The 24,983-nt window shown below is 38.1% G+C and overlaps 1 protein-coding gene across 4 annotated transcripts in view; it reads left to right on the top strand.

Annotated features, from left to right (window-relative positions):
• The window catches only part of tanc1a (tetratricopeptide repeat, ankyrin repeat and coiled-coil containing 1a), a 72,121-nt gene that overhangs the window by 38,904 nt on the left and 8,234 nt on the right, over positions 1–24,983 (top strand). For all 4 annotated transcript variants that reach the window (XM_007889813.2, XM_007889814.2, XM_007889815.2 and 1 more), the window contains 14 exons: positions 1,417–1,539; positions 2,085–2,366; positions 3,838–3,986; positions 5,894–6,125; positions 6,820–6,986; positions 10,597–11,204; positions 13,526–13,634; positions 14,349–14,471; positions 17,227–17,463; positions 17,900–18,085; positions 19,517–19,592; positions 23,655–23,788; positions 23,933–24,056; positions 24,137–24,312. In XM_007889813.2, coding sequence (XP_007888004.2) covers positions 1,417–1,539; positions 2,085–2,366; positions 3,838–3,986; positions 5,894–6,125; positions 6,820–6,986; positions 10,597–11,204; positions 13,526–13,634; positions 14,349–14,471; positions 17,227–17,463; positions 17,900–18,085; positions 19,517–19,592; positions 23,655–23,788; positions 23,933–24,056; positions 24,137–24,312 — 2,726 coding nt within the window. The remainder of the gene's footprint in view (positions 1–1,416; positions 1,540–2,084; positions 2,367–3,837; positions 3,987–5,893; positions 6,126–6,819; positions 6,987–10,596; positions 11,205–13,525; positions 13,635–14,348; positions 14,472–17,226; positions 17,464–17,899; positions 18,086–19,516; positions 19,593–23,654; positions 23,789–23,932; positions 24,057–24,136; positions 24,313–24,983) is intronic.

Below are 24,983 nucleotides of genomic sequence, written 5' to 3'. Positions count from 1 at the left end.
CTCCACTTCCAGCAAAAAACAAACATCCAGGGTTGGAGCAGAAGCTTATTTGTTGTCTAAGGGTATAGAATTATTATTGCTTATCATCAGAGATACATTGTGACGATGTTTGAAAGAACACGATTCAAAATTACCTTTTGGAAGAGGAGAAATAAATTAAGGACTTGCCAATATTACAATAAATACAGGAAGTTGCACACTTCAGTAATTTAAACACTCGGCAATAGAAGAAAAATCTGCAATTGAGTCATTAAACTCTTGAGCCACGTAAAATATCTTCCCTTGTGTATAAAGAGTAGTTCTGACTACTATTTTTTCTGTTATGGCCATTTATCAAATGCAAAGATTATTATTAAGTTCTGCTTCATACTGATTAATATTTTTTGCAAAATCTATTTCTATTGTTTTTATTTTATTTTGAAGTGTTATCAATAGATTTTCAGATAGGATGTTTGGAAAAGTGAATGAGAAATGCTTCCACATTAACTGTATGCTGAAAGTCTGTGTCTGAAAACCATCCCTTTCTGGCTGTAGTTGAGATTGTGATGTATACATAACAGGCTGATGTAGCCAGCAGCGGTGCCTGGCTTGTATGCATGGGTAGTTTCCCTGCATATCTTCACTCTTTATCATTCACTGCACTGAAATGCGAGAGGGAAGAATGTTCTCTGCTGTTAAGCTACTGATGAATTTCAGGCAGACAGTAAAGAATGGACACACACTATTAAACCAGTATTAAGGTGTTGTTGAGTATGAGTTATTTCAAGTACTTGTAGAAATCATGGGTGCTGTTACATGTACCCCAATTTATGAACTCAATGAAGAAATAAATTAATCCTTCACTCTATCACCATTGAAAAGAATGTGCCAAGTCTAATTATACGATCAGTGCTTTCGATGCCTGTGGATTAAATCGCTGGTGCAGATGAAACATTTAATTATGCGGTAATGTCTGCATTCAAACAAGTCCTAGGTTTTACAAACAGATTCATGAGCTGCTGGTCTCTTATCAAGGAAAATGGTTCACCTAATTGTCTTTCCATTTGCCAAAATTACTGTTATACACGTGAGTACAGTATGGTGATTGCTTTTTATTCAGTGCTTACTATCTGAATTTAATGTTTACTGAAAATTGGGGACTATCTCTAAAATAAAATGTGAAACTAAAGGAATGAAATGCATTATTATGAAAGGGTTGAATGAATCACGGCAGCTGCATTGGACGTTAATTGAAAAATAGTATTGATGTTTGTTTAATTTTAAATATGTAACTTGCAACCTCATTTGGTATTTTCAGTTTGCTACACCTGTATCTTTAGATAATTCAACTTAATGGGTGGATATGATTTTGACAAATACAGTGAGTATTCTAATGTAGATGAAAACTAATGCAGCATTTTCAACTTTACATTTCAGCAACGAGTTCAGCAAAGTTGGAAGATTTGAGTTACCTGGATGAAAGGGGTACACCACTACGCACCTCCATTAGGATGCCTTGGCATAATACAGCTGGAGGTAGAGTACATCAAGATGTAAAAGGTATAATATTGCAGTTGCATTGTGTGAACTTCTCATGTTTTGGGAAAGTGAAAGTGTCTCATTAAAATTGTTATTGGATAACATTAAGATTAAAAAATCTTCATGTTTCCAAATTTTAATGGATGACAGAATTAAAACTTGTGCTTCACAAAGCATAGCTTTAAGTAAAACTGTGTTAGATCTTAGTGGGAATTTGTAATTATTTGTTTGACTGTTTTTACCACATTTGTCACTGATGTAGGAAACATTTTTTTTGTCAGTGTAATGTTTTCACAATATAAATATCTTGCTGTATATTCTGTGTCATCTCAACCCTGTTGTTTCAACTTGAGACAATTGATCACTGATTGCCAAAAATGCTGATCTTTGTTATTGTGATTAGATAACCGATGACCCCCAAGTTCCTGTGATGCAATGTCTTAAATTATATTGCTCTGCTTTGAGGGAATTGTAGAGAAGTAGTGCTTTCTGGTGTTATTTACGCAACTGACTACTTTAGTACTGTGAATAATAAAATTAATATGGTGATTTCTTTATATTTTTAGCAAGATTTACTCCCTACAAGCCAGTTGATATTATGTTGAAACCATTATTATTTGAAGTACCAAGTATCACTACAGACTCCGTATTTATTGGTCGGGATTGGTTGTTCCAGAAGATAAATGAAAACCTGAAAAATTGTGATTCTCCAGAGAACAAAGGGGCAATAATTGTTGGGAATGTGGGATTCGGGAAAACCGCCATCATATCTCGGCTGGTGGCACTGAGCTGTCATGGAGGTCGGATGAGACAAATTGCTTCTAACAGTCCATCCATATCCCCTAAAAGTGAGTTCAATTTTACTTCAGTTAATTAGGATATGAATACAATGAAGAATAATTAAAAATGACCTGATCAAAGTTTGGTGATCATGTGTGCTGAAATAGTTTTACAAAGCAGCACTCAATTTTCATATGTGAAATCTGCATTTGTCTGGGTGGAACATTTTGTAAATGACGCTATTAGGTTTATTTATTAGCAATTACCCAGTGTACTCACTTCTGAACAAGTAGCATTGCAAAGTAAGGTATGCAGATATGGATAAACAACAACGAGCGTCCCTCACGCAGGGTAGCAGCATCCCAGAGTGCTTAAATAACACCTGATTTTCACCAATAAATACCTGTTTTTTTGGTGGAAGTCAATTGATACAAAAATCTTTTCACTTGATTTGTTCTTGGTTTTTAAAAAAAATTGCTGTCTTTATCCAGTATCCGTAATGGTACATGTACATCCCCAAACTCAACTTGGTGCATCGCCAGTTTACCAGATGAACTCCTCTCATCATTCTCCCCTGGCTCCCAGGGGATCAATTTCAAGGTCCTCCCCATCACCTTCACACCTTATTATCTCCTTATCTCTCTGATCTCCTACCCTGTTCCTTTGCTCACCTTCACTGCTTGGCTAACTGGCCTACTGTGCATCCCTCGCCATATCCATCACACAGAGGATACAGTTCAAGATCCTGGTCCTCACCTTCAAAGCCTTCCATGGTCTTGCTCCCCACTACCTCTGCGACCTCCTACCCCTACCATCCTACTCGCTTTCTCCGCTCAGCGGGCTCCGGCCTACTTCATGTCCCCCGCCTCGCTCGCCCCACTATTCGTGGGCGGGCCTTCTGCCACTTTGCCCCCACCCTTTGGAAATCCATCCTGCAGTCCCTCTGCCTTGTCCCCTTCCTTGCCACTTTCAAGACCCATCTCCGCACTCTCCTCTTCGACCGTGCTTTCCATCCTCCCCGATCCTGAGCCCACTCCAGCTTGGGTCCGAAAATCTGTCTGTCCAGCGCCTTGGGACATCCTCCTTATGTGAAAGACGCTAGGCAAATGTAATTTTGTTGTTGTTGTATCCATGCCTCCATTGGTGATCGAGCTTTCAGATTCTATGCTCCGATCCTTTCTAATTTCCTCCCTCTTCCATTCCTTGTCGCCCCCTCACAGTAAGGGTGTGCTCCACAACCTCTATCTACCCAACTCTTTTGTGTTGGGTAGATAGAGAGAGATTATCGCCTGATTTTCAACTGTGTGACTTTAAAGTGGTAGTACCATATGGTTTTCTTTTGTCAATATTCCTATATATACAAATTTGGAATTTCATATATATATATATATATATACATATAGAATTTTAATTCAAGAAATGAATGACTATGGCATATGGTTGAGGATGGCTTTGCCTCAATCTTTTTGAAAGTTTGTGTTTTCGTAAATCATATTATATGGTTATGGCTAATTATTAATCTAATGAAACTCTCAATAGGTGCAGATTGTCACCAAGAACTTCCATTGAGTCAGCCACCGCAAACCTCTTCTCCCTTTAATACCAATACATTGAGCAGTGGGAGCTGCCCTGGCACTCCTGAGCTTCAAAGACGAAGGGAAGAAGCCGTGAAAAGGCTTGCAGCACAGGTAACCTCACTTTGAATTAGCCTATGAAAAGGGTGTCTGTAAATTGACAGGGCTAATAAACGAGTGACCACTGGTTGTGTTAGACAGGTGATTGCTAAATACAGGTGATTTATTATGGAAAAGCAGTTAGGACTGTTCCAGAGCAGTGGTTGACAGCAATTGGTTGTTTCAAAAGGGTTGACTGTATTTGTAAATAATGAGATTTTAAAATGTGATTTGGTATGCCCTATCAACTTACCCATCAACCTGGTATCTCGATTGTTCCATCATATTCCCTATGGCTGCCTAGAACTACAAATATAAATAATTGAATCTGAAAATATATCACTGAAAAGAAACCACATCTCCTAATTGTCTGCTGGGCATTCATTTCTGGAGAAAATGTCATTTTAGCAACTTATTAAAGTAGGCTTCTCGGGTCCCAAAACACTTCATTCTTACTGTTAAGAGCAAAGGGAATGATCCGAACGTTTTCTCCTTTATGAATTAACAGGAACATGTGATTCAAAGTCAATTTTGCCCATTGAAAATATGAAGCATCTGGAAAGTGTCCTCTAACTGAGATCATATTGGTGTGGAGAAGGAATGATGCACAGTATTTTTTTAGAAGACACTGAACTGTTTTTGAAAGGGAAATGTGCTTTGTGTTTATCTGTTGTAAGAAAATGTTTAAATGAATCTGCAGGTAATAACTGATTTACAATATTAAATCAGATTGGGTTAACATTTAAATATCAAATTGTAATTTTATTCATTCTGAACTGAGTTTGCAAAATAAATAATAATCCAAAATTCATGTTTTTAATTTAACAGAACACATTTCCTATGGAAGTGTATTTGTTTAATAGTTTTCATGTGATTAGAGCTGGGTTTTGTTTGAAAATACACTACCTCATCAAAATGTGTAGTATTTTGAGTAATTTGTAACTGTGTAATACATCAACTTTCAGTTTTGTTAGTGCAGAAATAAGAACACAAAACTCAACATAAGGATTCAGAAAATGTATCCTGTACTTTTTGTTGTTATGTGCGTGCAGAGCGACCACCTTGAAATGGCTGTATAGTGATTATAGTGAGCACTATTTGAAAGATTGACATCAAAGTGATCTTTTATTCACTGGTTAATATATAAATGGTTATCTAGGTTATGAAGATAGTTAGATAAATTCTTGGTGAGTTTATTTGCAATTGTCCTCATTGCTCCTTTCAGTCTCCCTGGACTTAGATTGAAGTTGACTCCAGAGAGGTGTATAACATTTTTAATAGCATCGAAAAAGTAAACCTAGGTCAATACTTCAGGATGCAACAAGGCAGCAGAACAAGAGGACGTAGGTTTAGAGTTGTAAAAGGCAATTTCAAGACGAGATACCATTTTTTTTTACACATAGGATAATCAATAACAACAACACAACAACAATAACTGGAACAGTTTGCCAGGAAATGTTGTTGAGGCCATTTAAAAAGAAACTTGATGCTGTCAGGGGAAACAATTCTGTAGGTGTGCTGGAATGATGAGATCAAATGGGCTAAAGGATTTCTTCATCTAAACCGATCTTGTGAGCTGGACAGTCGATTGTAGTTTCCCATGGTTACCATGGATTACTTCCTATTGCCTGACAGGAAAATCAGCTTGTTGAATTGATGTTTTCCCTAGCATTAGGTGACGTTTTTCATGCTTGTAAGATGTTTCTCTTTGTGATGCTGTGAGAGTTGGCAGCTCCATACTGAAATATTGGATCACTTAGTTTTATAATGTTGCCTTATAGTTCAAAAAGCAGGTAAATACAGTAATTTGAAAGAGAGACTTGGTGAAAATTGGTATGTAGATAAAAGCTTTGGGTAATAGTGTTTAACATTTTTTGTGTTTATACTTAAAATCCAGAAAGAAATTCTCTTCTTTTTGCTAGGTTGCGGCATATCACTACTGTCAGGCTGATAACACTTACACCTGCCTTGTACCAGAGTTTGTCCACAGTATTGCAGCTTTACTGTGTCGTGCACCTCAATTATCAGCATTCAGAGACCTATTGCTAAGGGAGTCTCATCTGCAGAGCATGCTTAGTCTACGGTCGTGTGTCCAGGATCCCACGGCAGCATTCAAGAGAGGTATTTTAGAGCCTCTTGTAAACCTGAGAAAAGGTAAGATTCTAAAAAGAAGCAGTTCAATTCTTACTTGAGAAATTATTTTATTGCTTTAAAAATTCATAACATGTCCATGAACTTGCAATATTTTGCTTTAAATTTAAGAGCTTTTTTTTGACTTTTCAAATAGATTCCACATTCATTTAAAAAAAACATTGATTGTAGACTTCCTTTTATCAATCCGTTTTGAATCTCTGGATAATTTTCCACACAAAAAAATGCACATGTATATTTAGTGAAGAAATGGTGGTCATGCTCATAAAGATTGCTGCATTTTGTGTATTTTATGATTTATTTCTTGATATTTGTGCAATTAAAATGAGGGTGGAGGGGGGTAGAGGTGAATCCAAAGAGTTGATGTACATGTTGATCATTAAGTTCATGGACATTTGTACACAAATTGGCTACTATGTTCACCTACAAAATGCACAGTCACTACACTTCACAGTAAATCTTGTGAAGCACTTTGAGATGTTCTCCCAATGTGAAAGGTGCAATATCAATCATAATTATTATTATATGTGTTTTAATCTATTATTTCAGCACCCTACCGTTGCTATCTCGTGACTGTTCTGTCTCCTTTCAGCCAAGAGTGAAGCATAGACTGGGCTGCTTGTACATCTATACTATAGGTATGATTAAAGGTGTGTTTCTGCAACTGAGTGTGTTTAATTGTAACCTTGTCTTGCAGAAAAGAAGATTCCTGAAGATGACCATGTTATTTTAGTGGATGGATTAAATGAGGCAGAATTCCATAAGCCTGACTATGGGGATACAATTGCCTCCTTTGTCACTAAAATGATTTCTAAGTTTCCATCCTGGCTGAAACTGATTGTTACTGTTAGAGCCAATCTTCAGGTAAAAGAAGTTTAGATTCTAATTTTCACACTAATTAAAATTGATCTTAAAGTTAAAATGTAGTCGACATTTAATTTTTTAATGTGGCTATTTTAACTTTAATGGCTCTCAGTGGATGAAAATGTATTTGGTGAAACAGTGTCAACAACAGCAATTTGCATTTACGCTGCGTTCTTCAAGTGGTGAAGTGTACCAGAGCGCTCAACAACGAACCAGGGAGAGAGGGAAGGGGGTGGGAGGTGACCGTAAGCACTATCAAAAAGGAAGGTCTTTAGATGGGGTTTGAAGGTCTTATTTTCCCCCCAAAAAAATTAATCACTCACTCCATGCCTGTTCGTGGGATATTGCTGTGCGCAAACTGGCTTCCGCCTTTCATCCACAAAATACACTCATTCCACTTTGCAGTATATGCTGTGCTTTGAGACGCCTTGATTACATGATAAGGTGCTATATCAAATGCTATCATTATTATTGTTATTCCTGATCGGATTAAAAATTTAGTGTATTTTGTGCCGAAGTAATTATTGAAAATACTCCACACTGATGAATCAAATAAGTCAACTGAATGTGATGTTTTGAAAAGTAGTTACATCATAAAAGTCAAAAATTTAACCCTGTAGTCTAAGCAGGAAGAGGAAGACCTTCTGTATTGTATTCTTTTTGTCTGGCAGGAAATTGAACTTAATTGGCTGAAAGCCAGCTGGCTGGACACGAGAGCAATTAAAATGGCTAAATGGCTGAAATTCAGCTTGTAAATTTCCTTAATTGCATTTGTAGATGTTTTGCTGAAAGGATTTCAGTTTCTTTTATTGTTACACTGAAAATTGATCAACGTTAGTGTTGCTTAAGAATATTTGTCATTCAGTGTATGAGCCTCATTAACAAAACATGAGTTGATGTAGTCAACAAAAGCTGGCATGATGCGGAGTCGGTTAAGCTTTTGAAAATTAAACTATGTGCTCCTAATTTAAATGAGAGTTCCTTCAAAACAAATGGTGTGAAACACTGCAGCAATACCTTATATCTAACATGATGTGAGTGTGGAGAAATATTATGTAGGTTTGAAGGGTTTTATATGAACACTCATTGATTGTGTTCTAGTTAAAATTTTGATGGAAGGTTTTTTAACCCATTGACTTGGTAAACTGCAGTATAAATTGCACATAATTCTGCTCTAAATTACAATAGATTTAATTTTTCAACATTGATCATAATATGCATTGTAACCAATTGAAATCAGACCTAACTCCATATCAAGTCCTGTAGCTCAGTGGTTAGAGCTCTCGCTTTGCAAGCGAGAGACCTGGGTTCAATTCCAGGCAGAGGGCGAAACCTTGGGCAAGTTTCCTTACTCCACACAGAGCCTTATAATAATCCCTCCAAAAACAATAATAAATTGGTCATTTTCAATCCATGACTGTTTGTGGGACATTGCTGTGCGCAATTGGCTGCCACGTTCGCTCACAAATATACAGTCAATTCACTTTACAGTGTGATCTGTGAAGTGCTTTGGGACGTCCACCCGACATGAAAAGCACTTTATCAAATGCAAGGATTATTATTATAAAACTGTCCGCTTCCTCCGTTCAGCAGGCTCTGGCCTGCTCCATATTCCCCACCCGACTCACTCCACCGCTCCCTTCCTTTCCTCCTTCAAGGCGTGTCTCAGAATTCTCCTCTTCGACCGAGCCTTTGGGCACCCTCCTGACCTCCCTGTCCTCCACCCTCCCCGATCCCGACCCCCAGCTCGGGTCCAAAATCCTGATTGTCCAGCACCTTGGGATGTCCTCCTGACATGAAAGGTGCTGTGTAAATGTAATTTGTATTGTATTGATCTGTCTTTATAGTTTTCTTGGAATTATTTTATTATAGTATTTTATTGCATCATTATATATCAGTAGTGGGGCACCATTGAATTTATTTCATAAGTACAAAATCAGAAAAGCTGTTGGTACATTTCAATTGTGAGTGTAATTAGTCCAGTGCTGGATGCTGCCTCTGCAGTACTTAATGGGGGAGAAGAGACATCAGGAAAACATTTCTAACTTTTAAAAAAATATGTTGTTGAATGATTTTGTAATTCACCAGTAACTAAGGAGGATTGTTTCTGTAACTGGTGTTTCATGCTATTCTCACATTTTACTCATTAGGGTTTCAAAGGGCAATTTCAGACGCATCAGGAAAGGTTTTCTTTACAAAGAGGATAATTAATGACTGGAGCAGTTTCCCACGAAAGGTGGTTGAGGCCAGTAGCCTGGACTCATTTAAGAAACGTCTTGAAGCTATCAATGGCAGGGTCAGTAGGGTGGATATTTTGGAAAGATTAAATCAAATGGCTGAAGAACCTTTTTCATCCAAACTTCTCTTGATTTTTGTTATGTAGTGTATAGCAGATTCTATTCATACCTTTTCTTTTCTGTTTCCTTTTTAAACATGTTTTTGGTAAATTTGTGCTCTTCAGGGTGAGGCTTATTTCACATTTTTAGGCATCCAGCATCGGTATCAAGCACTCGACAACAACAACTTGCATTATTCAGCGCCCTCCATGCCGGGCAGCGTCTCAGAACTTAACAATGGCAGAGCCCAAGGCTGAGCTAGGGGGAAGGGGGAAAGTGACCCTAGACACGGTCGAAAAGGAAGGTCTTCAGGCGTGACTTGAAGATGGGGAACCAGGGGGCGAGGCGAAGGGGTTGAGGGAGGAAGTTCCAAAGTTTTGGGGCGTATTGGCTGAAGGCACGGCCACCAATGGTGGAGCAGAGGATTCGGGGGACGCGGAGAAGGCTGGACCCAGTAAAGCAGAGGCAGCGGGTACTGCTGTGCGGGGAAAGGAGGTTAGAGAGATGGGTGGACAAGGAATGGAGGGATTATACACTAGAGTGAGGATCTTGAAGTGGATCCGTTCTGTGACGGAGCCAGTGGAGTTTGGCAAGGACTGGAGTAATTGGGGTATGAAGTTTGGTGCAGGTGAGAATGTGGACGGCGGATGTTTTTAATGAGCTGAATTTTGTGAATAGTGGAGGAGGGGAGACCGGCGAGGAGGGCGATAGGAGTTGTCCAACCGAGAGCTGACAAAGGCACAGACAAGGGTTTTGGTAGCTTTTGGGGTGAAGTATTGTCGGAGACTGGCACAATTTAGTCCTGTACACAATTTAATTCTGCTTCAACTTCAAAAGAGCCCTCCCTCCTGCATCAGTTTGATTTTTTTTCTTCTGATGATCAGCCATTCTGTAGTCCCTGTAATAATAATCAAGAATTACTATTATTATTCTGTAAGCACATACAGAGATTTGATCTGAAGGGTGGAAGGAAGGTGAAGAGAGTCCCTGAGGATGGTAGCAAGGCTGATGTGAGGAGCGAGCAGTAAAAACAATGTAAGAGTAGAGTGTATGGCCAGGAGAATAGCATGGTGAGATTGAATATTGAATGCTATGAAATAGATTTGGAAAGAATTACACTATCTTGAAATTTCCATGAACAATTTGAATAAAGAGTTTACAAAAAATACTGCTACAGGATTAAAACAGTTTAAACATTAGATTTGTTTTACCAATCTTGATCTGATGTCTGCTTGTAGTTATTCTTTCAATAACAAAAATGTTGTTTTCTGCAGGAGATTACAAGTCTACTTCCATTCTTCAAAATTTCCCTGGATGATTTTCCAGATAACAAAGACATTACCAGTGATCTTAATGCATATGTCCAGCACAGAATTAGCAGCAGCCAGGGAATCCTTAGCAACATCTCTGTGAGTGGAAAGACGGACACCATTACAGTGAGCAAAGTGAGCAATCACCTTACCATGCGCAGCCAAGGATCTTACCTGTATTTGAAGTTGACCCTTGATCTGTTTGAAAAGGGTCATTTAGTTATCAAGAGTGCAAGCTACAAGGTAGTTCCAGTGTCTCTGTCAGAACTGTACCTACTACAGTGTAACATGAAGTTTCTCACAAATACTGCTTTTGAAAGGGTTCTTCCAGTGCTGAATGTAGCCTTGGCATCCCTCCATCCATTGACAGATGAGCAGATTTTCCAAGCAATTAATGCTGGCTATGTGAAGGGTGAATTGAAGTGGGAGGACTTCCAGCAAACGATGGAAGGCCTTTCAAGTTTTCTGATCAAACGAAGGGACAAGACACGAATGTTTTGCCATCCATCCTTTAGGGAATGGCTTGTTTGGAGAACAGATGGTGAAAACATGGATTTCCTTTGTGATCCAAGGTTAGTGTATGTGAAATTTAAACAAAGCAATTCTTGAACAACAAAATGCAGGGATTGATGCACAACTAACCATTTCATTTTAGTTTATTTCTCTGAAACAAACTTTTCCTATCTTGTGTGTTCATATTTTCTAATGATGAAAAAATTGCTTTTTTATTTCCTGTCGGATTAGCAAATGTAAATTTGTTTAGTAGATATAAAGAAAGGGAAATGATATAAGAAAGTCCAAAAATCTACAAAATAGAGAAGGAATGGTCTTAATGGGCCAAGTAATTTTTTTTGTCCAATGCTTTCTCATTCTTCATTGCTTGCTTTTCGATTGCTTTTTCTTTAAAATCAAGTTGCAAACCTTATAAATTGTTCTCCTGTAATTGGAGCCAATAAAAGGATATGTAACCTTTATTTCTAGACTGGATATTCTGGAAGTTTTAGCCTCTCCCACATGTTTTTAATATTTCCAACATAACTGTTTGTTAGCAGTCATTTATTTCTCAGATAGATTGTCATGTTACTCTCATTTAAAAAGTGGTTCTACTACAAGTTGTTATGACCCTTTGCAAATGTATCTTTGTTTATTTGTGGTCAGGTTCAATGGATTAAGTTGTAACCCCAATGATCTTCATCACACGATTTTGAAGAACTGATCTTTTGGGTTGAGAGCAGTTTAGAAAGTACACCATTCAATGAGTCTCTTTGAATCATTAAAACCTCTATTTTCTCAATAAATTAACATCCAATATTCCTACTCTAGAATAGTCGCTTGCTTTTTATTTGCTCTAACCTGGATTTTAAATACCTTATCATTTTAGTATTAAACACATGGCAGATGTAAAGTTCCCTATGTTCTGCCAAAGAATGTGGCTTAAAAACCTCTCCCTTCAACACCATTTTTTTTTACTTCTCACATTCTTGTGGCCTCCTGTTAACTAGCATTGCCAAAGTAGTAGCAGGTTTGTGTTGTGGAGCCCTGCCCAACAGGAACACACCGTCCTGCAGCTTCCAATTAGAGTATTTCATGGCACAGTCTACACTAATCCAAGAGGTGAAAGGACGTACAGTATTTTATCTTTGATGTCTAAGTTTGAATGATTTCACAACCTTCTTTTTAGTGTACTGAAAACATAAGGTTTTCCATTATTCATGTAATTAACTTAGAATCTTAAGGTTTAAAATAGAGTTACCCAGTATTTAGAGTATTCATGCTAGGCTATAATGAAACACCCATTATATACATGCTTGTTTTTGGCTTGAAATGAAACCATTTCGTTCACGTTTTAGTTACAACCTTCTATTCAGTTCTTTACTTGCAATATATTCAAAAATGAACTACAAACTTACAATGACCCATTTTTGAATTATTCATAAGCGAGTATACTTGGAACAAAGTCTATTTATGTTCTTTATTGACCCATAATGTGAACATTGTTCTTCTCTAACATCATTAATGTAATTTCACTAAATGTGAAATGATCACATTTATTATNAAAAATATTAATTAAATAAGGTGCATATTAATTATTTGAACAAATTCATTGAAAAATCTTCCAGAAATCATAAATTCTTGCTGATCGGAGCCAACGGTACTTATGTTTTGCATCATAGGAAATGAAAGAGAAAGACTGGATCTATTTGTGTGTCTGGTAATCAAAACTGTAAACATAATAATAGAGTTAAATTTTTTTCCCGTAGTAGTACAGATGTTCTTTCGAATATCCCCACAAAAGCACTTGATGCCTCATTAATAAACTCCTTCCAAAAAATAGCAGACAAGGATCTGTTCAGCAACAGTATTCTAGTTATTGCAGACAGATGATCTTTACGTCGCTTGTAGATGAGACTGTTGAATGAAATAATACGTAGTACAGTACCCTTTCCACATAATATTTCAAACTGCGTTGAGAAACTTTTTATGAGAAACCCAGGGCTGTATAATATAATGTATTTTTGTTAGGTCAGGGTATCAAGGGATATGGGGCAAATGGTTAAGTGGAGTTGAGGTACAGATCAGCCATGATCTTATAGAATGGCAGAATAGGCTCAAGGATCTGAATGGCCTATTCCTGTTCCAATGATCCTAAGGCTAAATGGCAGGAATTACCACCATAAATCCTATCTCAAAACCCTGACCCCCACAACTCCCAATTTCTACAATGGAATTTGCTCATAGTATTTTAACTTTTGAACTTAGTGATGATTAATGGTAAGGAACAGCTTTGCCACAAAAGTGAAATTGGGTGCTGAACTGGTCCTGTTTAATACTACACCATTGTTTTACACAAACAGTATGAATTTCCTCTCACTGTTATTCTTGTTCTTCTCAGGAGTGGGCATGCCCTTATGGCCTTCATGTTCTCTCGCCAAGAAGGAAAACTGAACCGGCAGCAAACAATAGAATTTGGTCACCATATATTGAAAGCTCATATTTTCAAGGTGATTAAAGACATTATCAATAGGCATTATTATTAGCATGATACGAAATGTCTCTTTTGTGTAACAAATTTTGCATTATATCATGTGCATAATTTAAATCTGCGGCAGTTAATACACAGAATATGCAGTTTTAAGGAACACTACTTTATGAGTTGGGGAATGCTAAGTGCATGCAGAGGAATCTCGTTATTGTGGACAGTAATCAGGGATTGACCTAGTTTACTCTATGATTGAGATAAATCTTTATTGTTGAATGAGATGACATCATTAGAGTCCCAAGGCTCTGGACAATCAGGGATTTGAACCTGAACTGGGGGTTTGGATCAGAATGGGTGGAGAGCAGGGGTAGGAAGGTGACTGAAGGCACAGTCGAAGAAGAGGGTCTTGAGACAGGTCTTGAAGGAGGCAAGGGAGGGAGCGAGTCAAAGGGATTGTGAGCTGCAGAGTTCTGAATAATCTGCAGCTTGTGGAGGGAAGAGTTGGGAAGGCTAAGAGCAGAGAGTTGGCATTGTTGAACCAAGATGAGACAAATTCATGGTTGGATAATATATAATTTGTGCTACCTGTATAATTTACCATGGTTACTGTTGAAAAAAGTTGCAAAGAGACGATGGTGCATCAATATTCTATTCTAATTTTGTTTAGGAAAGAGTAATTATTAAATTTATATTAATTTGTAAATTGATTTGGTAATGATTCTTTAATATCTTCTAGGGCCTCAGTAAAAAGATGGGTATCTCTTCAAGTGTCCTTCAAGCCCTATGGATAGGCTATGGTACTGATGGATTGTCTGCTGCACTGGCTTCCTTAAGAAATCTTTACACTCCCAATGTGAAGGTAAGATCATCTATCTAGCTTCACTGTTAACAACAACAATTTGGATTCATATAGTGCCCTCCATGCCGGACGGCGTGTCAGAGCGCTTTACAGTAACGGATCCTGGGTCTGAGCCAGGGGGAGGGGAGGGAAGGTGACCAAAGGTGCGGTCAAAAAGAAAGGTCTTCAGCAGAGACCTGAAAATGGGAAGGGAGGGAGCAAGACAAGGCAGCTCCAGAGCCTCGGAGCATAGTGGCTGAAGGCACGGCCGCCGAGGGTGGAGCGGAGGACTCGGGGGGACAAGGAGGAGGCCAGACCCGGAGGAACGAAGGCACCATGTATTGTTTTGAGGAGAGAGGAGGTCAGAGAGGTCGGGGAGTGCAAAGGAGTGGAGGGATCTTGAAATCGATCCTCTGGGATAGGCAGCCAGTGCAGTGTGGCCAGGACTGGGGGGATTGGGGAGCAGAGTTTTGTGCGGGTGAGAATGCGGGCGGCAGAGTTTTGAATGATTTGGATTTTATGGATTGGAGACCGGCGAGGAGGGCATAGTAGTCCAACCGAGTGGTGACAAAGGCATGGACCAGGGTTTCACCAACTGTTACCCAGTTTCTTTATCATCGTTTATAAATTGAAGACATTTTGCTCCGTTCATTTACATTAAGATTGTGGGAAACTGAAATTTATTTTGTCATGTAGACACAAAACCCTAAAACTGCAGTTATTCACCACAATTTTTAGTTGTTGAAAATATTTTGTATGCACTGTCAGCCATATCGACTGTTTCCATTGACAGTTTGAGTGCCAAGTCAACCCTTTGATGCACATGTGGAAGAACGTCATTTTCCACAATCCAATGCGATTGCGAAGCTTGCGCATGTGCGACAGGTCAAGCATTAAATCACAGGAAACGCATTTCATGCTTACTTACCGGCTGCAATGAATTGATCATGCTCACTGTATACAGTTTATTGATTAAGTAAGATTTTATATGACTTGTACAGTTTGCCTGCAACTCCGACTTCAGTTAATGTTATGGTCCCAGCTGATACGACTTATGTGAGTTTTACTGTACACTGCTTTACTGATGCACAGCTGGGGCGCATTCTATTGCGGCCCCTCTGCATACGTATGGTACATGATTGTTGCTACATTGTACATCTATGGAACCGTTGTTCACAGTTAACTTAAATAGCCTTTAGCCTTCTTCATTGCTTTAATTTCCACATGCATGAATTTTGCCTGATGCTGAGGTATATTGTTCCATAAGGATCTTCAGGGAAGAAAGGGACATATATCCAGTCTTTTTTTTCATGTTTTTAACCAGTTTCTATTTCCTATTGACTGTGAAATCTCCTTCCAACCAAGAAACTGACTAGAGGCTAGGAGACAGCTCTGCAGAAAGGAGTTTGTGTGTGGCTTCTCTAACATTTGGCTCAAAGCTTCAAGCGCAACACTTCCAACACATACTGTGATTTTTGGTGGTTGTCATTTCATATAGGAGACAGGAATAGGCCATTCAGCACCTGAAGCTTGTTCTGCCATTCTATTAGATCATAGTTGATCTGTACCTTAACTCCATTTACCCGCCTTTGCTCCATATCCCTTGATACCCTGACCCAACAAAAATCTATCCACCTCAGTCTTGAAAATTTGAATGTATTTTGGGGAAATGGATTTTGAACGCAGCCTTTTGGGGAAGAGAGTTCCAGATTTTTACTGCTCTTTGTGTGACAAAATCCCTCCTTCCACAGTTAGTTATGCATTGTTCAGCTCTGGGTCAAAGTGCTGCTGAAATCACCAACTCGAGGTGGTCTCAATCCCAAGAAGAATTTGTCAAAATATTTATGTTTTACGAAATGCCAAGGAAACCATTAGCAAAATGACTGGTTTGGAATGTGAAACAAATCAAATTGTATTCTGTATTTAATCATTAGGCTAGCTTATTCTCAACCTTTCCAGGATAACAGTTGGAACAGTATAATATTAGAAACATTGTTTACAATATATTTGACCCTAATTAATGTCACCGTGTTCCCAACTCAATATGGTAAAAGCATGAAAACGATGACATTGTTGTTGTGCACATATACACCTGTTGTTTTAATGCGACCCTGTGCATTGGTGAGGCTTCATTCATTTCCTCATGGGAGATTCAATAATTACACGAATTAGTACATTATTGCTTTTCTCACTGTCTATTATTAGTCATGGTAATACTAACACTAACATATAAATTTATGAACGTAACTTGTTTTTGAAAACTTTGATGGACCACGCTTTGATGGTAAAGACAGACACAAAGCCTTTTTTATTTATTAATAATTATTAATATTTTAATATCTTAGTTTTCTATGCCCTGTTTTTAATTGTGCATTTTTCACTCCTGAAGAAGCACTCTCTTCTGATTATTTGGGTTGTAGGAAATTGAATGCTAGTATTTTTTTCTGTCACAATAATGAGATTCAAGTGTTTGTAGATTGATGCTGGAGTTATTGAATAAAACCTTTAGTACCATAATTGCTCATCATCCATGGAAAGGAGATTGATGCCAAATGGCAACATTAAATTATTAGAAGCTTCAGCATAAATCCAAGTGCTTGTATTACACTTTAATTAAATTGGTTTGAAGGTGCCCCGGCATACATTTTAATGCCATAGGAGTTTTGACTTCACATTTCTTAGCAGTATTCTTTTCCAAACTCAAGTAAATTAATATAAATAAATCCAAGTTTTGAAACTTATATTCGTGTTTTTCTTAATTCCATAAACATTGCAGGTGAGTCGGCTGTTAGTTTTGGGAGGAGCAAGTGTGAACTACCGAACAGAGGTCTTGAACAATGCCCCAATTTTATGTGCTCAGTCACATCTTGGTCACCATGAAATGGTAACTTTATTGCTCGAGTTTGGAGCAGCTGTTGATTGTACGTCTGAAAGTGGTTTGACCCCTCTTTGTCACGCAGCAGCCGCGGGACACCTGCAAGTCGTGACTTTGCTGTGCATGAAAGGAGCCAAGGTAAGGAACTCGTCTCAAAATGTCATCAATTCTCAGGACTGTGGCACCAATCCTTTTCATTACGGAGTCAAATCTCCTTTATTGACTTTTTGCTTTTGCTTGCCACCTGCTGGCAATATCCTGCTGTTCTCAAGTGTTTAGAATATACTAACAATTAGAAGTAACGAAAGATTGGTAAAAATCAGATGAGCTGTTTGACAAACTATAATGTCATCATTACAGTTTATAATAGCAAAACTCAGATCTAATTTCTTTTTTGCTTGATATGAAGTTACCTATACTGGAAAGATATCTAAAGCAGAACATCCCCTCCATAAAAAATATGTTTTGTCCTGGTACCTACGATTTTTTAAAAATTTCAATATTACGACTATCCTTCAAAATTTTATAGTGTATTGTGCAACTAATAAAACTGTGTAAACCTTCTATATTCCAGATTGATCATGTGGATAAGAATGGTCAGTGTGCATTGGTTCACGCTGCTTTACGAGGCCATCATGAAGTTATTGAATATTTGCTCCAAGCAGATTGGATATTATCTACTCCGCGCCAGAATTCTTTCCGAAAAACTCAGGCACCTCAACAAGCCTTGATTGCAGCATCAAGCATGGGCCATGCTGAGGTAAGTTGCTGGAAAGGTTTGTTTTGCATATTCCTTTGTACATATGCATTGTTCCTAAAATAATTTGTGGTGCATTTGTATATTTTTAAGTTTGTCATTGGCTTTTTTGCTGTATTCAGGTTCCGGTCGTCTCTTCCCTGCAGCAACTTTATGGGTTGCGATTGAGTATTGTGTGCTTGAACTCTCCTGATGAGAAGTTTCTGGAATCTTTTCATTCTTGAAACTTAGCATAAAAGCTTTGACGAGATCTCAAAGGATCTTTAGCCCTCACTAGAAGATCATGATACCTAAAGGGTAAACCGTGAACATTAGATGATATGGGAGGCTCTTAACTAAATCTTCAAAATTCTGACTTATGATCTCACAGGATGGAAATTAATTTGTTCCAAATCGGTGCACTCTTATCACACTCTGGTTCTGTCATGGACTACATTTTGGCACAAAACATGTAAAGAATTAAAAGTTCCTAATCTTATTATTACTGTCAAATCAGAAAATCATCATAGAGGTTCCAAGAAAAAAATTGACCTTCAAGGTCTAATTCTGCTGTCTTCCAATTGTACCAGCAAGGAGTTTGTGAAATTATTTTATTGTTCTGATGTGAATCTCCCTTCTTGGTGTTCATTCCAACTGTTGTTTACTTTTTGTGTGGAAAGAAAAAATACTTCCCTTACATTTGTCCTTTGCACGGGTATGCTTTTGTCTTGCTCTCTAGAACTTTGTAAATTAATACTCAGGATTTTCTTTCTCTATCTTGAAAATCATATTGAGCTACGGGTTTTGTTTCTCAGATCAGTGGGTAGATGTCCTTGCAGGCAGGTCACCTGTCTTTCATCTGTCTCACCTTCATGTCCTAAAGAACATGTGAATAAAATGCCTATACGGTTTGATTTAAAGAATAACGCAGTAAAAAGAAATTCATTCTTAAATAAATTATTAAAAAGGTAAACACAAAATCAGTTATGTTTATTGCTTGAAGTCACACGAGTTCTAGCCAGGCTCACTGACTCCCAAATACTGAACACATCGATTTCAAGATCCTCTCACTCCACCACCTGCTGCCTTCACGTGGCTGGCTCCGGCCTCCTGCTTGTCCTTCAGGCCCTCCGCTCCACCATTGGTGGCCGTGCCATCAGCCACTACTCCCCGAAACTCTGGAACTCTCTCCCTCAATTCCTCCATGTTGCCCCATCACTCCCCACCTTCAAATCCTGCATAAAGACCTTTTTGATTGTGCTGATGGTAACCTCCCCCCTCCCTTCTCTCCCTGGTTCGGTGTCAGACTTCAGAACTGTCATGTGCTCATACGAAACACTACCCTGTATGAAAGGCGCTGTATAAATGCATGTTGTTGTTATTGAAAGAATATTGATTGCTTTATTCCATATAGCTTTTATGAGTAAATATTGATATTTTCTTCATTGCTCATAGGCTGTTAAGAAGCTTCATGATCTTGAAGAACATACTGTGGAAATCAACAACTTTGATAGTCTTTGGGGAGAAACAGGTATAGGAACTCATGCATTTTTTTTCCTATGTTTACTGTTCCTTTTCTGGTGCATAAAATATTTTCTCGCTTTCAAGCAGAAAACAGACGCTTTAATATTTGCTTCAATGTTGTACAGGAAACAGTTGGGTCTGTTATTTGTATTTGATCGGCTGCAGGTGTTTGACTGAGGCAGGGTGTGCCACCTCTATTCATATTGTTTTTTGTATGTTGGCGTGTGTGTGGCTGTAGATAGAATTGAGATTGACATCTGTTTCCTCCTTGTTTGTGGAAACACTGTAGGGAAGTAGAGCAGTTTGGCTCAACAATAAGAGTTAATTTGGCAGTGTAATAATTGCCAAATGTTCTTTTGTTTTCAGTAAAGTAAGCTTTAATTCCCTTATCTTCTTCCTAGTTATTACATTTCTAATTCAGTAAAAGCTTTACTCCTTATGAATGTTTTCTAGTACTCTTTTTAGTTCAAATGGACAATATGGATTTGTTTTCCTCACTACCCCAAGTTTTCTTTACGTGTTCTTGATCTCACCAATCGTGCTGAAATGAGATTTCAATTCAATTGGTTGAAATATACAGTCAATTCTGTGATGCATTTTGACATGCCTCGAAGAGGTGATAAGGTGCTATATCAAATGCAAGGATTATTATTATAAGATCACCATTAAGAAGCCTCTTTTTTTGACTACTGCAGTCCTGTGGTAAAATAGATTAATATTCTCATACAGGGCACCCCTGCTATAATATGGTGGCCTGGATCCCCTCCCCAGTCCCTTCTCCCTGCCTATGTTGAAATGTCACATGAAAAAAAAATTGCCAACTTTCAGGTCATCATCGAATGGCATTTCCTGCAAAAAATGCACAGGAAGCATTGGTGATGTCACTTCCTGTGAAATGTGCATGAGCAGGAAGTGATGTCATTGGTGACCTGACAGCTCAGAAGGTGAATGTTTTTAGTGAGTGGCCGGGCTGCTCAGCATAAGAAGGGTGTATTACACTTGTTTAATTTAGCTGTGTGTCAATGGGCTTAAATGATTCCTTACTTTAGTTGAAATGGTGAGGAAATATTCATCATTCAACCTGAGCTCAATTTTAAGACCAGCTTTGGTGAATGAGCTTTCTGGGCTTTTTCAATGCTTCTCTTGTGATTTGGTAGACATTGTGGTTTTAGTGTGTTAGATTCCAGCAGTATTCCAATGCACACTCTGGGGTTCTGAAGTCTTAGCAAATGCTAACATTTTGACCTTAGTCTCCCTGTCCATATATGATATGCCACATATCAGTAGAAAAACAGTTCCCTACTCTGACCAAGAAAAAATGATGCAAGTATTCATAAGAATTTTTTAAGCGTATACCTAAATCATTTGCTACAAACTACAAAGTCACTTTGGGGAATGTGTGCAGTATTTGCTGAGTAAAACTAGAAAAATAATTCATTGTTTAGTAATAAAATGCTTTTGTAAGAGTTAAGGTGTTAAGGTGTTTGTGGAGTACTGTAGCTCAGTGGTTAGAGCACCCGCTTTGCAAACGAGAGACCTGAGTTCAATTCCAGGCAGAGGGCGAAACCTTGGGCAAGTTTCCTTACTCCACACAGAGCCTAATAATAATCCCTCCAAAACCAAAAACAATAATAAATTGGTCATTTTCAATCTACGACTGTTTGTGGGACATTGCTGTGCGCAATTGGCTGCCGCGTTCGCCCACAAATATACAGTCAATTCACTTTACAGTATATTCTGTGAAGCGCTTTGGGACGTCCTCCCGACGTGAAAAGCGCAATATCAAATGCAAGGATTATTATTATTATTAATGAGTTAGTAAAATCTACAAATTGTTCAGGTACGTAAACATTCAAATAGTTAGGATAGTAGTTCCTTTCATTCCTGTTTTGTTATAGTGTGTGCTCCTGAGTTCCTTGTAAGAATGTTTTCTGATGTTTTCTAAATAATGATTGAAGCCACAAGTCTAGTCAGGAAGTTAGTTGATGAAGCAAACATGTTTTGGCATAATCTACTTTGAACACCAGTACTGCTGTTAAATCGGTTCACCATTGAAGCAGATTGAAGGCTACATCCTTTTTTTGACGATTTGTTTCCCACAGACTGTTGGTGCCACATTGAAATGTCTTAACTGCTTGCTCTAAAGACCAATATGCTGTGGGAAGGTTTTAGGAATCTGTCTGGAAAATCTGTAGCAATTAAGAATGGTGTAAATGGGTGTGAAGTTTATAATTTTGCCCCTGGGAAGGATACAATAGAGTCTTGTAAGACATAACTTCTGCATGGAGTGAGGCCAGTAACTTTGTGTCTATTTTTCGTTCGTTTTGTTTTGAACTGATAATCTTGCTTAAATTCACTAAGAAAAAGATATTTCAAGTATGTGTAGCAGCTGCTTATTAACGCTTTCTGTTTCAAGAGTTTGAGTAGCAATCACAGTAGCTGGTTACATTGCAAAGTTCATATAACTGTTACCAACACTGATTATACAAATGTAGATTGTGTGTACTGCTGCCACTGGAAATAAGAGATTTCAGCTTTCTGTACCTCAGCCTCAGTAAGACCAGCATTATTAATCTTTAAAACCATGTAAAAATTTCACCCAGTTTCATGTATGAGGATTTCTTATTAGGTGTTACATTTCTTTCAAATATGTAAACTTGAAATCTTTTAACTGCTTGAGCTAGCTCAGGCAGTTAAAAACTTTCTACAGCTGAGTTTGCGAGTTTAAATCTTTTCTCATTTAGTCCTACTGTCTCATACAACAACAAATACGAGTTATATCATTTTTTCACACTTGTAGAGAATTGCTGTATGGTAACAAAACATTTCACTCTGGAAGAGAAAACACTCATCTTGTGGTCAAAGCCAGGGTTGGCCAACCTGCTCACATTTTCCATGTTGCATGATGAGATTGTTGGGATGCTCATTTAGATTGCTGCCTTTTTAATGCAAGAAAAGTAGGATAAACAATTTGTGTATTAAGCAGGTGTGAGACCTTATGTCTTTGGGTTGTCGGAAATCTTGGGAGGTGTCGGTCTGGTTTTTATGTTTTGAATATTTTTAAATGAAAGAATGTCTCCCAATTACTGCTAAACATGCTTTGGTTCTGGTCAACAATGCAGCTTAAGACATCAAATGTGAATTGTAAAATCAACTAGGTTAATAATGATGAGGCTTATTTTTGTATCCTGAGGTTGAAATTGGCGAATAACCTCCGATAGCATAGGTACAGCAGCATAGTAGATCTCTGGCATAAGTGTGAAACTAAGTAATTTTTGCTGTTGAACAAAGATATGCAGACCAAAGGTCTCATCAATCATTCAGACATAATATTCATTTACATATTACACTAGCTGTACCCACTGCAGCTACGCTTGCAACCAGTTTCATTTAATCAGCCTTCTCTCTTTCGTCTGGCATTTTATTTGGCCTTGAAAGGTTTGATCTTCGCTTCTTCGGCATCTTTATCCTTTAAGAAAGTCTGCTATTGAACTCGTTAGCATCCCTTGTTCACATATTTGCACACATATCCTTTTGGGAGGACTCCTGGTTGGGAGTTTGATCATACATGTTTGATGAGCTTGTTTAGGTCACGATAGGAGACCCATGCAAGACTTTTCCAAAAGGGTATAAATCATGTCTCTACGTCAATTGGTTAGATATTTTCTCTATTCGTATAGGAGATGTACCTCTCGAGAATGCTGTGTGACCTCCGTTGCTACTTTGTTACAGAATACCATGCAAACCTTTTTGGGGCCTTAATTAAAGCATTTTTAATATTTTTTAATATAGCTCATCAACGATAGCTATAGTTCCCACCCCAAAAAAAATGTCCATGACACTCCCCCATACAAGACCTTTCCGATGAGGCATAAATCATGTCTCTACATCAATCGGTTATTGCGTTCTTGGCAGACAGACGTCTTTATTAGTATAGATTGATAAAATGGATGTGATGTTTATAAGATTGACAGGTAAAACATACCAGAGACAGTTATTTGGGTAAATATTCTTTATTAGCATCTGTTCATTCAATATATTTTTCCACTTAAATCGGTTTCTCCCTCAGCTCTCACAGCAGCAGCAGCCAGGGGGAAACTGGAAGTTTGTGAACTTCTCCTCCAACGAGGAGCTTTGGTAACCCACCCAAACCGAAGAGGAATTACTTCAGTCTTTTGTGCAGTCAGACAGGGTCATTGGCAGGTATTATAAATGGCAATTTTGTGATTTTTTAAAAAAAACTATAAATGTAATGTTTTAGTACTTGTGTTTTTTGAATAGTTGGCAGAATATTTGTAAAACTTTCTAGTCATGCATGGCAATACTCTGATTTTTTTTTCTTGCTAGATTGCTGATCTGTTGTTTCAACATGGTGCTGATGTAAACGTAACAGACAAGCAGGGCCGAACACCATTAATGGTGGCTTGTTGTGAAGGGCATATGAGCACTATGGAATTTCTGCTATCAAAAGGTAATGTTTAGTTCAGTATACATATCCACTGGACAGTTGTAGTTTTCTTGGCCAAATATTATTCTGCCTTCTTGGTTTAGGTGCTTCCATATGTTCGGTTGATAAGGAAGGATTAACTCCATTGGGTTGGGCTTGTCTGAAGGGACAAAAACCTGTGGTTCAGACTTTGGTGGAGAAAGGTGCAGTCATTGATCATACAGATAAGAATGGTCGTACTCCTTTGGACCTAGCGGCTTTTTATGGAGATTCTGATATTGTGAGTATTTTTAGGCTTTATTTGTTGTATTCAAGCATTTGCCTACTAACTTGGCTTCACATGTTTATTGGTCCATTACCACCAGAATTATGCCTATTAACTTGGCTCCATGATTCTAATAAGCAAGCTTGCACAACATAACAATAGAACATAGCAGTTAAATTATAATACCGAAAGCTATTAAAGTCTGGTTGTAGTTTTATTGCTAGTGGATCCTCTCTACTAATTTGCCAAAGCTGGTCTGAATTGCAGAGCTTTTAAAGTTTATGGTTAATTATTGTATCAGTACATTTGTAACATGCAATGAACATTTGAAGGGTATTTTTTTCTTTGGATAATCCCCTGCTAACTGAAGTATTTCAGAACCTTTACTGTTATTCCTTTTTCCATTTCACTGCTTCAAGATAACCAGACAATATACACCGAACTTCCCTTTCCTAGTTTTGTGGCCTTCAGCCGCCCTCCTACCTCTCTGCCCTCCCTCAACCCTGCCCCCACCCCAATTCAGGTCCTGATCCCTGACTGTTCAGTGCCTCAGAACATCCTCCTGATGTGAAAGGCGCTTTACAAATGTAACTTTGTTGTTGTCTGTAGTTTCCCTCTTGGAATTAGCCACCAGGAATGGCAGTTCAAATTTTATTTTTTTAAAAAAGCTTTTTACTGTGTGCTAT

Source organism: Callorhinchus milii, unplaced genomic scaffold (assembly GCF_018977255.1).
Source record: "Callorhinchus milii isolate IMCB2004 unplaced genomic scaffold, IMCB_Cmil_1.0 Scaffold6, whole genome shotgun sequence".
NCBI classification, from domain to species: Eukaryota; Metazoa; Chordata; class Chondrichthyes; order Chimaeriformes; family Callorhinchidae; genus Callorhinchus; species Callorhinchus milii.
The sequence above is the reverse complement of the archived record's forward strand: the minus strand, read 5'-3'. Positions and strand labels throughout refer to the sequence as shown.